At 40.8% G+C, this 15,306-nt stretch overlaps 2 protein-coding genes across 3 annotated transcripts; both read right to left on the bottom strand.

Moving 5' to 3' along the window:
• Nucleotides 1-10,564: 10,564 nt before the first annotated feature.
• Nucleotides 10,565-10,891, bottom strand: LOC121784331 (putative lipid-transfer protein DIR1). The gene has a single exon (XM_042182488.1). It carries the CDS (start codon nt 10,889-10,891, stop codon nt 10,565-10,567), a length of 327 nt encoding a protein of 108 aa, XP_042038422.1.
• A 982-nt stretch (nt 10,892-11,873) lies between these two features.
• LOC121783735 (formin-like protein 18) lies at nt 11,874-15,012 on the bottom strand. 2 transcript variants are annotated; one of them, XM_042181898.1, is made up of 6 exons: nt 14,498-15,012; nt 13,847-13,958; nt 13,592-13,763; nt 13,308-13,498; nt 12,705-12,844; nt 11,874-12,256 (listed from the first exon to the last, which is right to left on the bottom strand). In XM_042181898.1, exons 1-5 carry the CDS (start codon nt 14,905-14,907, stop codon nt 12,719-12,721), a joined length of 1,011 nt encoding a protein of 336 aa, XP_042037832.1. In that variant the 5' UTR covers nt 14,908-15,012; the 3' UTR covers nt 11,874-12,256; nt 12,705-12,718. The 2 variants fall into 2 exon arrangements, with proteins under 2 accessions (XP_042037832.1, XP_042037833.1); XM_042181899.1 differs by having other exon boundaries at nt 11,874-12,180.
• Between the last annotated feature and the right edge of the window lie 294 nt (nt 15,013-15,306).

Below are 15,306 nucleotides of genomic sequence, written 5' to 3'. Positions count from 1 at the left end.
CTATCTCTCTACCTTTTTCATTTCTTAATTTATTCTTCTTTTTACTTATCTCATTTAACTCAACGGAGGGAGTATACTATATCGAGAAGAAGAGTTAAATTGTGTACCAGTATAAAGTTAAAAGGATCGGAGAGGGAATGTGCATGGAATATATATATATATATATAGATATATATAGATATATATATATAGGAAAATGATCAATACAAAACTTGATCTCAATACAAAATCCAGACCAAATCCTGACCATGAGATTTGACAATCCAATGGTCAATAATTAAACAAAAACACGGAGGGTCATTGTAAAGCAGTTTTAGGTCATATTATAAACTTTGGGTTTGAGGTCATGTTAAGATCATTTCATGTCATCCTTACTATAATGACGTAAAAATAAGCTTACAATGACCTAAAAATGACTTTTGTATGCTTGGTTCTGCATTTTTGTATTAAGAATGGTTTTGCATGGATCAAAACCATATATATATATATATATATATATATATATATATATATATATATATATATATATATAGCTCAAGTGTGACATTCTTTTACAAAAGGTTTGGCGAACACATGTTCACACGAGTCTTCATAATTACTTGGTAATCAACTTTTTGATATTTGTGGATGATATTTTATTGCAACTCATTCGTTTATCTTATTTGATTGTTTTACTGTTATGCCAAATACTACCATTTTCTATCTCAATTAATACCTTGGAATGTATGGTACATCTGTTTCAAATATGATTTTTAGATTTTGGAAATTAATAATTCTTGATTAGTGATTAATAAATTAGTATTCCATGGAACATAAAAGGCACCCTCAGAGCATGAATAACGCTACGGGCCGGGCCGCAAATCGCGAGTCTCGGCCTGTCCCACGAGTTAGACGGACGAGCGGTACGGCCTGGGCCGGTCCCGTTGCCGCGTTCCCGGCCTGGTGACCGTCCCGCGGCCTGGCCTGGGACGGGGTTACGCGGCTCGGGACATGACGCAACTCAGGCCCAGGGTTATTTGTGTTCGGGCCGGGCCGCAACCGAATTTTTTTTTAATTTCAAAATTTTTTTTATAAATACTACTCCATTTTCATACACATTCAACTTCACATTCAACTTCAAATCTCTTCCTATAATTCGAAAAAAATGCCTCCTCGTCAAAGAATATTCGAAGATCAAATGTCCCGGGTGTTAGCAGAGGCGCTACCGGCAATCCAAGAAGAAATCAACAACGAAGTTGAACGCTACCAAGCTGCTATTCAAGCTTGGAACGAACAACAAACCTGGGTGCCACGTACCCGGATGTATATTCACTGAGACCGTGAACAAGCTGCCTTGCGGCTTTTCACGGATTATTTCTCTAGAGATCCGCGATGGAGTGATCAGATGTTCCGTCGCCGGTTCCGGATGCGGAGGCATTTGTTCCTACGCATCGTCAACGCAGTTGTAGCTCATGACATGTATTTCAGCCAAACTACCGATGCTGTGGGCCGGCAAAGTATATCGACGCTGCAGAAATGCACGTCTGTCATTCGTCAACTCGCTTACGGAACTACATCAGATATGTTCGATGAGTATCTCCATGTAAGCGAGCCTAGTGGACGGGAGTGTCTCGCTAGATTCTGTCGGGCAGTCATTGAAGCATTCAAGGATACGTACTTGAGAAAGCCAACGACCAACGATGTTAGGAAGTTGGTCGACAGGCAAGAGCGGGCCCACGGCTTCCCGGGGATGCTTGGAAGCATCGACTGTATGCACTGGCAGTGGAAGAATTGTCCAACGGCTTGGAGAGGACAATACACTAGCGGGCACAAGGGCACACATCTCACGATTGTGTTGGAGGTCGTTGCCGATTGCAGATTGTGGATCTGGCATGCCTACTTTGGTGTCGCAGGGTCCAACAACGACCTCAATGTGTTGAACGAGTCTCCATTGTTCAACGACTTGTGTGTCGGGCGAGCACCGAACGTAGAGTTCACGGCCAACCACCATCGGTATAGTATGGGGTATTATCTGGCATACGGGATCTACCCTCGATGGCCCGTGTTCGTGAAGACTATCACAGCTCTGACAACCGATCGGAGGGCAATGTTTGCCCAAAGGCAAGAGGCGGCTCGGAAAGATATCGAGCGTGCATTCGGAGTCCTCCAAGCACGGTTGGCTATCGTGAAGGGAGCGGCCCGTGGTTGGCAGCGGTCACACATCGCCGACATCATGTATGCATGTATCATAATGCATAACATGATCGTTGAGGACGAGCAAGATAACGTCACTTTGTGGAGCGACGATCCGCTCGCCAGCACCGGGAGTGACTACGTTGTCACCGAGCCGCCCGTGCAGGGCCTTCCTCCCGACATCCGCAATGGCATGGCCCGTTCAGCTGCGATGCGCCAAGAGAAACAACACACTCGCCTCCAAGCCGATCTAATCGAAGAAATTTGGACTCGCACCAACGTTTTCCAGCATTGACGATATTTTATTGTATTTTATTTTCAGTTTTAAAATTTCTATGTTGTAATTTTGCAGTATTCGGCGAAATTAAATTTTCTGTGTTATAAATTTTCGAAGTTTTTTATTTTACATTTAAAATAGGTTGGAGTTGTGAATAGTGTCATTTATTAGTTGCGGCCCGAGTTGCGGCCTGCAGGGTTAGAGGAGTTGGGGCCTGGGCCGCAACTGTAGAGGAATGATGACGTGGAGAGGACTTGGGTCCGGAAATGGGGACGGGGTTATTCATGCCCTCAATTGCATATCCATATAAGAGCATCCACAATGAGACTGCATCCCGGGTGCCCACCCCGGCATCATCTGCATAGGGGGCTGCATGCCGGGTGCCCACCCCGGCATCATCTGCTGCCACAGGTACATGTTGTAGTACCCGGTCATCGGAGGCCAACCACCTCCCCCAGGAGCCGGGGAAGTCTGGGACCCTACCCCGGGAGTCGGGGGAGTCTGAGACCATCCCCCGGGAGTCACTGGAGTACCTTCGTAGTTGTTCTCCATTGCTCATTATTGATCTTGTACAGAAAGAAAGATAGAGTACTCGTTAAAACAAGTGGTGCGAATGAAAATGACTTTCAAAGCGCGTATACATAGTGTGTTTTGAAAAAAAAATTAAAAATTAAAAACTGACGCCGGTCTGAGGCCGATCCGGGGCCTACAATGGCGCCGTGAGGATCGGCGTTAGAACCGGCGTCATCACACGAATCGGCATGGCCACGCCGAAGTTGCCGTCAATTTCGCCGACGCCGGTCGCAATGGTTCGGCGTCAGAACCGGCGTCGGCGAAAAATCGGCGTTGCGGTTTTGACGCCTCCATTGGTGATGCTCTAAACGAGCATCCACATCCGTGCTCTTGACAACGAGCAAGGATGTGGGTCCGGACCCACTTTTATTACTTTTTTACTCCCTACTCTTAGGCAAGAGCACAACACTCATATTCGTGCTCTTCCACAAGGACAAGCTCAAGGGTCCCACCATTCTATTATTCAATTTGAATAAAAACATTTCCACAAAATTAAAATGCATTAAAAATACCCGGAATAATATTACAAATTACAAAAAAATTAAAAATTACATAATTAAAATTCTAAAAATAAAAAATTATACAATTAAAATATTAAAAATTACATGATTAAACACCTAAAAAATAAAAATTACATAATTTAACTCCTTAAATAAAATTACATAATTAAAGGCTAAAAATACCCCCGTGGAAGACTATTCATCCTGCTCTATCCCCAATGTTCTTTAGAGACCCCGTATTATTGTCACATGCGATCGAAGTTGCTCGTGGGTCATAGTTGACCTATCGGCCAAATTTAATTGGGCCAAAACCCCCCACAATGAGTTGGTGGGGGGTTGAGGTGGCACAAAGGGAGCGAGAGCTGGATCGGGGGCGGATGGAGTCGTGCGCGAAGGTGGTTGGCCGTCGACTTCTTCCTTCCTTGCGGCTGGCGTTGGGAACTACTCGGGCCGGCGTCTGGGCTACCCAAGTTAGCTCCGGCGAGTTGGGTGGACGTCTCATCGGAGCTGGCGTCGGATAGGGATACCGACCTCGACCGTTTTTCGGAGGAGCTAGAGGAGGATGATACGCCTCCCCTATACTTCAGATGCACACGCACCTCCTATCAAACATTGAGGTACTTGAACGGTTTGTAGTGTTGGGATTGGTAGGTCGCCAACGTGGCACTAATGATGTCGACCTCGCTTCTGCCGTTCCCTGCCGACCGCTCTTCCTGGAGGTAATACCCCTGGAACTTTTAGATTTCTTCGTTGGCTATGTATATGGCATTGTGCACCATACTCTCGTTGCGCTCGATTGTTCCAGCCGGTCGGTTTTCATTGTACCGGCGACAGATGCGCCACCAAAAATGGTCCCCGGATTGGTTCGTGCCAATTACCGGATATTCGGAGATAGACAAAAACGCTTTGAATAATTACTCAATCTCCCCCGGAGTGTACGGGGTACGGACACCACGAGTAGGAATAAGAGGAGTTTGAGAGCCGCCGCTCCCTCCCGCTCTAGGTACGGGTGGTTCGGGTGCCCACCCGTATTGCCCATCGGGGGCATCTTGGTCGTCGACCGGGTAAGGCCGGTAGCCACCCGGAGCTTGGGAACTTAGGGTTTGAGCAGGGGCAGAAAATTCCGTTTCCGGACTAGGAAATGGTTGTGAACCAAACCATTCGGGGTTCCAACTGTGGGAGCTGGAGGGGTGATCGTCGGAGCCGGACATTTTTTTGTTGTAAGAGTGAAAGAAAGATTGAGAATTGTAAGAATGGAAATGAGAGAATTTAGATGAGAATTGTGTAGTGTGGTGTGAAATTTTTTGTGTGGAAGTGGAGGTATTAATAGATGAAAATGTGTATTTTTGGGGGAAAAAATTGAAAAATAAATTAAAAGTGGGGAGAAAACGGATATAATTGTTTGGGAAGTGGGAATTTTTTTTTATTTTTAATCAGATTTTTTAATTAAAATCTGATTTTTTTTTTAAAAAAATTGAATTTGCCAACGGCATTGCCGTTGGCCAATTAGGAGCCGTCACGTCAGCTGCTCGCTGGCACGGACGTGCCCTTAGCTAAGAGCAGCACCGCGCCAGCGGCAAGAGCGCAGCAATGAGCAGCGTTCCGCCGCGCCGCTGGCACAGACAGACGGACGCCGTGTCCGACCGCTGCGGATGCTCTTATATCCAAACTATAAATTCTAGTACTAACCGGCAACCATCCATGTAAAATAATAATGAAAACGATTATAGATCATAGTTGAAGCTAGAAATTTAGAGATGAGGAATTCTATGAAAAAAATGTTGATATTGTAATATATTTCCAATTATTAAAGAATTAATGTCTCTTTCATTTCAATTTTGAATTTTTTTTAATTCCGTCGCAATCTTTAACGTCTATCTTTTTATTAGACGTTTTCAATATGTACAAACTTTTAAACTTTAAAATTGAACGAGCTTTTGCAATAGTACATGATTTGAGATCGAGGTTGCCGGCTCATATTTTGAATTATTGGTCGATCAACAGTAGTTTGTACAATATCCAATTGAAATAATTTATGACTAGATGTCCCATAAAATCGAAAATGATTTATTTACATTGAAGATATGAGGATACAATTAATAAATGTCAACAGTTGAATTAGAACTGAAAAAATGGACATGATCAATGACTTTCTTAATTAAAGAATAACGTTTATTAAACTGCATTTTTGTTTTTATGTGCGAGCCTCAATTAATTTCGCTTTTATATGCACTCTCTATCATTGCGAAAGTTTTCATTTAGTTTAGCTTATTCAAATATAAGCCCATTGGAGTTTTACTAGACCAATATGGGTTTGTTAATTATTTCAGAGACTAAACTACATAACCAATCTCAATCTATGTAAAGTAACCTAGAAAACAGGTAAAGAATGGACTACTCCCCCGTTTCATAGTAGTAGAGTCATTTTGTAATTTTGGTACGTTCCATAATAATGGAGTCATTTCTCTTTTTAGTAAAAGTTAACATATTTCATCCCATTTACTTTTTCATCTCTCTTAATTTATTCTCTCTACTTTTTCATCTCTCTTAATATATTCTCTCTACTTTTTCATCTCTCATACTTTATTATTTTTTATTTAATACATTACACACTGTTTTCTTAATCTCCGTGCCGGAAAGAAATGCCTCCACTATTATGAAACGGATGAAGTACTATATTTCACTCAAAATAGTGTCTATCTTTTTATTTTCACTTCTCAATCAAAATCAATCCCGTGGAGTATTAAAAATGAAAGTTACTCCAAATTGATTATTCATTTTTTATTTTTCTCTCTCCTATTTCATTCTTACTTCCCTTCTTCTCTCATGGTTATATTTTACTCACTTTACCTATTTTTCTGTCATACTTTACCAATTTTAACTTTAAAATTTGTGCCTCCACCAGTGAAACTATTTTTAATGAACGGAGGGTACTAGATATGCAAGACCTGCGATTTTGCCTCTTAGCCCGATTAAGAGAATAAAAAAATAATTTTGTTAGATTTTGTCTCGCCCCTCACACCACTCTGTCCTCTTTCTATTTTTACGTTTTTTCCATTATGGGTTGTTCGTTTGTAAGATTATATATCTCATGATTAAATATATATTGTGTTTGATTTATGAGATAAACATATGATAATTAGTCATATATAGCCACTCCTTCCATCTAAAATAATTTCACAACTTAATTCTAAATGGATAATCATATGATAACCAGTCATGCCAATTGAATAGTAGCTATAAGTATTACTCCGCGGATAGCATATTCTTTTCCTCCCTTAACTTTTTTTTGTTGCCTGCACAATTTAATTATAGAAACGAAAATTTCAACTAAATCTGGCAAAGATGAATTCAACCAAATAATGAGCAATCATGCAGTTGGAAATATGTGAAAATAGTAAGAAATATTATTTCAGATAACGTTAATTTACTAGACAAGTTATTTGCTTCAGTTTCTAGTTACGTAAATGGTAATGCCCACTAAAATATTGTTAATAACCAGGAGTATCACTTTTTTTATGTTGATGTTTCCGAAAGCCATTATAGCATTGGTAGTAGGATTTGCACGAGAGATATAACCAATTAGAGAGAAGGAATTATAGGATACGTGATAAAAACTAGAGATAAATAAAATGATTATTGAGTAAGAGCAATAGACATAAATTACGGTGCAAATACAAAATTGATAAGATACTAACTAATAAGAGAGAATATTATATGGTAAGTGATAAAAACTAAATATAGATAATGTGGTTGTTGAGTGAAGAGAAATAGAGGTGTAAATTAAAAAAAATAAAAAAGAAATAAAATGGACTTAATAGAAGTGTGCCTTAAGATATAAAAAAAAGAATATAACATATAAATAATGATAACTCAGCACCTAATTCTTGTAACACAGCAAAATTGCCAATTACACCACAATTTTTTTAATGTTTCCCCATTCCCATAAAAATATACTTAGGTATTTGAAATAATACAAGAAATAATACACCATCGGTAAAGTAAGAGACGGAGGAGAAGAAAAGTAAAAGTGGTATTAGTGGATAATATGACCCACATTATTCTTAGTGTTTATTGAGTTGTAACGGTGGGACGTCATAGTGATATAAGCTGTAAATAAATTGATATATACAACTTTACATAAATGAAAATGCCCATATTTTTATGAGACAGACGGAAATGGAAAGTGCACATATTTTTATGGGGCGGATGGAATAACAATTATTGTATATACATATACTCTCTCCGTCCCTAAAAAATAGACATTATTTGAAACGACACGAGTTTTAATACAATTGGTAAAGTAATAAAGGGATAGAAAGAAAACGAGATTGAAGTGTTGTTAGTAGAGAATGCGGTCCAACTCATTAGAGATGAAAAGGTTTCCTTAAATAGAATTAGTGTATTTTTAAGGAACATCCCAAAATGGCAAATGTGGTCTATTTTTAGGGGGACGAGGTAGACATGCTCACAGTTCAAAAACCGGCGGTTTGGTCTATTTTAAATAGAATTGGTCTATTTTTAAGGGACATCTCAAAATTGTCGAATAATTATGAGCAACATGCAACATTAAAAAAACCGGCGTTTTCGAGCCGTGAACCAGAACCGTCAAATTTCATGTCGGGCCGGTTCAGGTTCATGCCTTTTCTGAACGTGAACCGCCGGTTCCGAACCTGGACAGACGGTTTTTGAACCGTGAACATGTCTACTCCGTCCCTTAAAAGTATACTAATTTATCATTTTGGGATGTACCTTAAAAATAGACCAATTTCATTTAAGAAAACTTTTTTCTATCTAATGAGGTGAGTCTCATTCTCCACTAAAAATACTCTAAGCACTTTTTCTTTCTATCTCTCTTATTTTACCAGTCGTACATTAAAACCCGTGTCATTTCAAATCTAGTCTATTTTTTAGGAACGGAGGAAGTATCTTAGAGCATCCACAACCGTGCTCTTGCCAGCGGCACAGTTGTGGGCACGGGCGGTACTATTCATGCATGCTCTCTGGCAAGAGCACAACACCCACAACTGTACTCTTCCGCAAGGACGAGCACAATTAATTTAATATTCAATTAAACATAAACATTTCCATAATACTAAAATTCATTAAAAAATAACAATAAATATTACAAAATACAAATAAAATAAAAAAGACATAATTAAAATCCTAAAAATTAAAAATTACATAATTAAAATACTAAAAATTAAAAATTACATAATTATTGGCTAATATTACCCGAGGAAGACTACTCATCCGGCGGCAACAACCCCAATTGTTTTTGGAGACCCACTATCATGCCCTCGTGCGTTTGAAGTTGCGTGGGGGTCATAGTTGACCTATCGGCCATATAGAGTTGGGCCAAAAGGGCCCACAACGAGTTGTTCGGGGGTGGAGGTGGAACATAGGGTGCGGGTTCGGGGGCGGGGGCCGATGGAGTCGCGGAGCGCCGGCGCTCGGCCGCCGCCTTATTCCTTCCTTGCGGTCGGCGTTGGGAACCGCTTGGTCCGGCGTCGGGGCTACACAAGTTAGCTCCGGCGAGTTGGCTAGCCACTTCTTCTGAGCCGGAGTCGGATAGGGATACCGACCTTGACCGTTTGGAGGAGCCGCTAGAGGAGGATGTTACGCCTCCCAGATACCTCGGGTGGAACCGCGTTTCCTGCCAAACGTTGAGGTACTTGAACGACTTACCGTTCATGGATTGGTATGTGCTCAGCGCCGCAGTGATGATGTCGACCTCGCTCCGGCCGCTCCCGGCATTCCGCGACTCCTGGAGGAAATAGCCATTGAACTTGCCAATTTCGTCGTTGGCTCGGCCGATGCAGTTGCGCACCATACTCTCGTTGCGCTCGATCGTTCCCGGTGGCCGGTTTGCATTGTACCGGCGAGATACGCGCCACCAAAAGTGATCGCCCGATTGGTTCGTGCCAACCGCCGCATCTTCGGAGATTTCGAAGTACGCCTTGAACAATTTATCCATCTCCGCCGGCGTGTACGGTGTGCGGACACCGCTGCTGCGAGTAGGAGCTTGCGGAGGTTGGGAGGGGGCGGTCGGCCTAGGCTCCGGTGTCCACCCGTATCGTCCTTCGGAGGCACCTTGGTCGTCGATTGGGTATGGACGGTAGCCACCCGGAACGGCCGAATCTTGGGTTTGAGGAGGGGCCGAATATTCCGTTTCCGGACTAGGAAACGGTTGTGAACCGAACCATTCGGGGTTCCAACCGTGGGAGCCCGTAGGGTTATCGCCTTGGCCGGACATAGTGATGTTGTAGGGTATGAGAGAATGAAGATGAAAATGGATATGAGAGATTGAAGATGAGAATGGAGATTAGAGAATGACGATGAGAATTGTGTAATTTGATGTGAATTTTTGGGAAGTGAAATTGGGGGGTATTTATAGATGAAAATGTGTATTTTTGGGGTAAAAAAAATTAAAAAAATTAAAAAGTGGGAAAAAACGGTTATAAACGGATATAATTTTTTTGGGAAGTGAAAAATTTTTTTTATCGGTTTTTTTAATTAAAAACCGATTTAAAAAAAAATTATTTAAACCCAACGGCTATGCCGTTGACAAATGAGGGCGCGCCACGTCAGCTGCTCGCTGGCACGGCGCTGCTCGATGCATCGAGCAGCGCCGTGCCAGCGGCTCGAGCGCAGCGGCGGCGGGTGGCGTCCGTGCCAGCGGCGCGGACGGCGGTGGCGAGCAGCGCCACCGTTGCGGATGCTCTTATGTTGCTCGTTCTATCATCAATTGGTTTTGGATGAAACATTAACAAGATTTGATTAGTGATCCCAAGTGTGAGCTTCAATGAATATGATTCCCATATGCCTTGCCACATTACCTGTAAATCCTACAAAATTTGTGTTTCACAAACAAAAAAAGGTACTACTACCATGCTGCATTTGTTCTTCTCTCTTTTATTTAGACATTTGATGTGAAAACGAAAGCATAATACATTGAGACACTGAGTCTACAAGTAAAGAAGCAGAACGATTTTAAAGAGAGATTACAAGAAAAGCATTAATTAATCAAACATACATAAATTCAGCATTGTCTTGGAAGGTTACGGCCACACTTTTTGGGCAACACCATGGCTTTAGCTGGATCTATTCCGAAGCTTTTGAACTGCGCCTTGTAGTTGCATAGGCACCGCAGGTTGGCCTTCTTCATCACCCCACAGCACTCCTTCGTGGGCCGCGGCGGAGCCTTCCTGGTTATCGCCGGGAGGCACTGCGCCAGCTCCGACACGCCCACGTTGCATATGGTCGACGGCGTGGCTGTCGCGTACGCGCTGCCGTCGGCCATTGCAGAGGCGGCGAGGAGCGCGAGCGCGCATACTAGCATGAGGTTGAAGGTGCTTGAGTTGGACATTCTGTTTGATTGGTAGTACTTGGTGTTGTTGGGTTGCATAAATCATTATATTGGTGGTTATTTATAGAGGAATTGGTGAGAATCAATTGAATTGTTTAATGGTTTATGAGGGTTCATGTGAGCTTTGTTGGTTTGTCAATGTAGCATTAGGGATTGTGGATATAAAAAATGGATGCTATTTGAGCCCGTAGGTTTGCGAGAGCAACCATCAAATTTGCGCATAATTTATGACATTGTGTCTCTAAACTCTAAACTTATCCTTCGAATATGTTATTTTTTAGTGTAGCATTGAAATTAAAAGGGAAATTTGTTATTTTAAGTGGAACAAATGGAGTATTATGACCTAAAAATAAATCCATGCGTGGAGTTTCTAACAATCCTTCATTCAGACATGGTTTTTCTAGCGATCAAAATGCGTATAGTAACAATAGTTGGTGTGTACCCTTTTTATTATGGTTCACGCTGTATGATTATTTGTCTACTTCATTAATTTCTGTTATGACTAGTATGATTCTATCTAGACAAGTTGAATTAATTCAACTAAGCTGATCAATAAAAGTAATTATTGGAGCATCTTATATTTTCTGTGCGTTACAGCCCTTTGACTTGGTTATAACATTAGTCCTGATTATGTAATTTAGTCATTGGCACAGTTCGTTTCAATTTCTATTTATTCCATCGTATGCCACATGGTCACGTTTTCGAATGGCTTTATTAATTTTTTTTATGAAAAAGAGAATTCCGTTTTAGGAAATTTAATTATGCAATTTTTAAACTTTATAAGTACAAACACATTTTTTTTTATACTCCATCCGTCCTTCAAGAGTATGCACTATTTCCTTTTTGGTCTTTCGGTTAAAAGACTTGTTGCTGATGAGATCTGTTAGAAGAGATAATGACTTGGTATGCACAGTCATTTGAACGCTCCTAAGATTTTGGGAAGAAAAATTGTTAGAAATTTATGAGGTAAAAATTCTGTACATACTAATAATCGATAGATTATCTCAAGGACTCAACTGGAATTGCAAGCATATGTATTACACTAGTAGTTGTTTCAGAACAGATGATAAAGAATGAAACCTACACACCTCTCTTTACAATTGGGAGGTTCAGTGCATGACCTACCATATCACAAACTAGCAAATACCCATATCAGAAAATACATAAACGTTGCAACGAGAAAGAAATCTAACATATCTGGTGACGAGATGAGTTGGAATTGTATTCATAATTTACCAACACCATGAATTTCTCGCGCCACAATCATAAGACACAAGCCATAGAACCTTCTATACAGGAAGAACACCATTCAGAGGAGTAATGTCAGGATACAGTGTGTTAGGATTAACATCATCTATCTGCAATCTATAACAAGAGGAAATAAACGGTATTATTAGACATCGATTTTAAGAGCTTGTGGCAATAATTTCTGAATAATTTTAGTTGTGCAGCTACTTAATTAGGAGGAGAATACCTTAAAATATCTGGAGGTGTGGCAGAAACCGTGTAACAAAAATAACAAAGAACAATGAAGAAGTATGACACTACTATAAAACTCAAAAGTATAACTAAGGAGTTCTTTAGGTGTCAACTAGTTTAGATATTATGGGAAAACCAGGACTCTGAGAAAATTTGTGCCGAATGTGAAAACATGGGACCTTAAAAAGGACATTTGATTACAATTCCAAACAGATAGCAGAAAGTTCTGTTATGATATCTTTTACATCAATGCTGATTCAAAAGTATAATTTTCGGAGTATGATTTTAAAAGTATAAATTTCATAGTAAATGAAGTAACTTGGGGAAGACTTACCAGTCAGATCTCTGTCAGGATTTCTTGAACAAGTGGCGTTGTGCCAACATCTCTGGTACCTCCAATGCTGAGATGCTTTCACAGCCAAGAAGCTCTCGTAATTTTTCATTGCACAGGATTGCTGTTGAGTTCAGAGGATCCTAGAGAAGCAAAACAGAGGAAAGTTACTTTAGATCATAAAAGGGGACAATTTCTGTGACAGAAAGGAAAAAGAAAAAATGGGAAAAAAGAGTAAGCAAGGATGGAAGGGAGTGCAATTCAAGAAAGCAAGATTCTGCAGTTGACTAACTGAGAAACAAAAAACACAGAACAAAGAGACAACCTACACAGAGAACTAGAAGATTACTTTCTTGTTCCAGCTCACATATCACATGGGGTTTTTCATCTAAGCTCATTACAAACAAAATTAACTTCGAAAATTTGGAAGTGATGCCAAAGACACAATAAATTTGAAAAGAGAGAGATGTTAAATTCGCCCCTTCCAAAGGCACAAGCAGGAAGCCAAAATCTATTCGAGTACATAATAGTTTCAGTTTAGTACAAGGGGGAAAAACAACTCTTTGCAATCGAGAAGAGAAATATAACCATAACTCAGTGGCACACCTCAAGTTGGTGAGCCTTTATATACTCCCACATTTGCCTCAACACTTCAGCTTGTGACATCTCCCTCTCCTCAGTTCCAAAGAAACTGGCAAGTGCTTCAGATATTACCACAATTGGAACTGGGTCATCAGTTGATTCAGTTCCTGATTCCACTTCAACCTTCTGCCTTTTAGCATCTTGAGCCATCTGTTCTGCAAAAATGAGATTCATTTTAATAAATTTATTAGGAGCAGAAACTATCAGAAAAGACCACAGGATGGATTTTAACACTTAAAGATCCATACTTGTAGGCTCGAGCGCAGTTATATGCTTAGCTAGCAATTTGTTCATCTTGAACATGTCAGTACAGTCAGTCTCAAATACCAAACGGAGCTCGTCGTTACAAATTATCTTCCTTTTATTGTTTGGGTCTTGAAGATTGTGTTTCCTAATGTACACCCACAACTGTTTCACGATCTGCAAAAAAATCTAGTTTTAGGAAGAATATATTTTTCTTGATGAAATAAGCAATAAGAACATAGATTCTCAACTTCTCATACCTCAGTCCTCGGCAAGGATGGCTGGCCTACAATGGCTTGAAGCAATGGAGAAACATTGCATAGTTTATTCAGACCACCTGGCCCACCTCTTCTTTTTTTCCCTGTCGATGCACTGCAACAAAGTGGAAGAATATAGCTAGCATTACGCCAAATGATGATTAGCATCGGTGGATCCATTTCATGGAAAATATTAGTACTATGTTTGCAACTTAGCATACATCAAGCATCAACAAAAACTTCAGATAATAAATGTCTACGAAAATGTATAGCCGCAAACGGGGATTAAGAATTAATCACAGAAAATGATTCCGAACGGTGTTTACCCCTTCAGTTCAGTCAACAGTGAACCCACTAAAATGCTTTACAGCGAAACCCTTGATTTAATGTGCTAAAAGATTACCACAATTCATCGGTATGCTGTGACAATTCTACAGCTAAGAGAATAACTATACAAAACCAAAATTAAATTATGCAGATTCTAAAATACACACTCACACCCACACTAAGGTAGAATTCTATAAAAGAAAAAGGAAAAACAAAATGATCGCTTTAGTAGGTGGGAATTGAAGGAAAGCTTATCCGAAAGCAGCCCCAATTTCTACACCAACCAAACAAGAAACAAACTTTGTCCCAAAATTTTAGGAAACGCACCTCTCTTTAGCAGGGGGAGCGGCAGAGGCGGTGCTGGGGGTGTTTACGACCGAGGACGGAGACGGCGGGTGAGGAGGGAGCGGGGGAGGGGGGCGGAAGGCGTAACCCTGGGCAGCGGAGAAATTGGGAGGGAAATTAGGGTTTTGATGGATGGAGAAATGGTCCTTGGGGTGCTGAAAGTGAGGCATGAAATTGGAGTGGAGCAGGTGGAAATGGTGGATCTGGCTACGAATGAAGTCGATTTTGTGAAGCAAGTTGACGCCGAGTTTGGACTGGAGCTGTTCAACGACGGCGGTAATGGTAGTAAGGGCGTTAGTTTCGCGAAGGAGAGAGTCCAGCGCCTGTGCAATTTGATGATCCGTGACCGTCATTCCCGCCGGCGGCGCTGCTGCTGGCCCTCTTTCACTCATAAATTCGCCAATTTTGCTCCTCCAACGCTGTCGCCTGTCGCTGCTGCACTACCAAAAATCTCTCTCTCTTCTCCTATCTACGCTTTTTGCGACTCTCTCTCTGAACATCCGAACAATTTATTTACTCTATTTATTTATTGCAAAACATACTCTCTCCGTCCCATAAAAATATACAATTGATACACTACGAGAATTAAGACAAAATTGGTAAAGTAAGATAGAGGAAGAGAATAATAGTTAAAGTAGTGTTAGTGGATAGTGTGACCTGCATTATTACTCCTCCATCTGTCTCAACTAAGTTGAGTCAAAACTTTTGGGCACGAAGATTAAGAAATTATGTTGAAAAGTAGAGAGAAATAAAGTAGGAAAGATAAAGAGAGAGTGATGGAATAAAGTAAT

Source organism: Salvia splendens, chromosome 21 (assembly GCF_004379255.2).
Source record: "Salvia splendens isolate huo1 chromosome 21, SspV2, whole genome shotgun sequence".
In the NCBI taxonomy this organism is placed as follows: Eukaryota; Viridiplantae; Streptophyta; class Magnoliopsida; order Lamiales; family Lamiaceae; genus Salvia; species Salvia splendens.
This window is presented reverse-complemented; position numbering and strand designations above follow the sequence as displayed.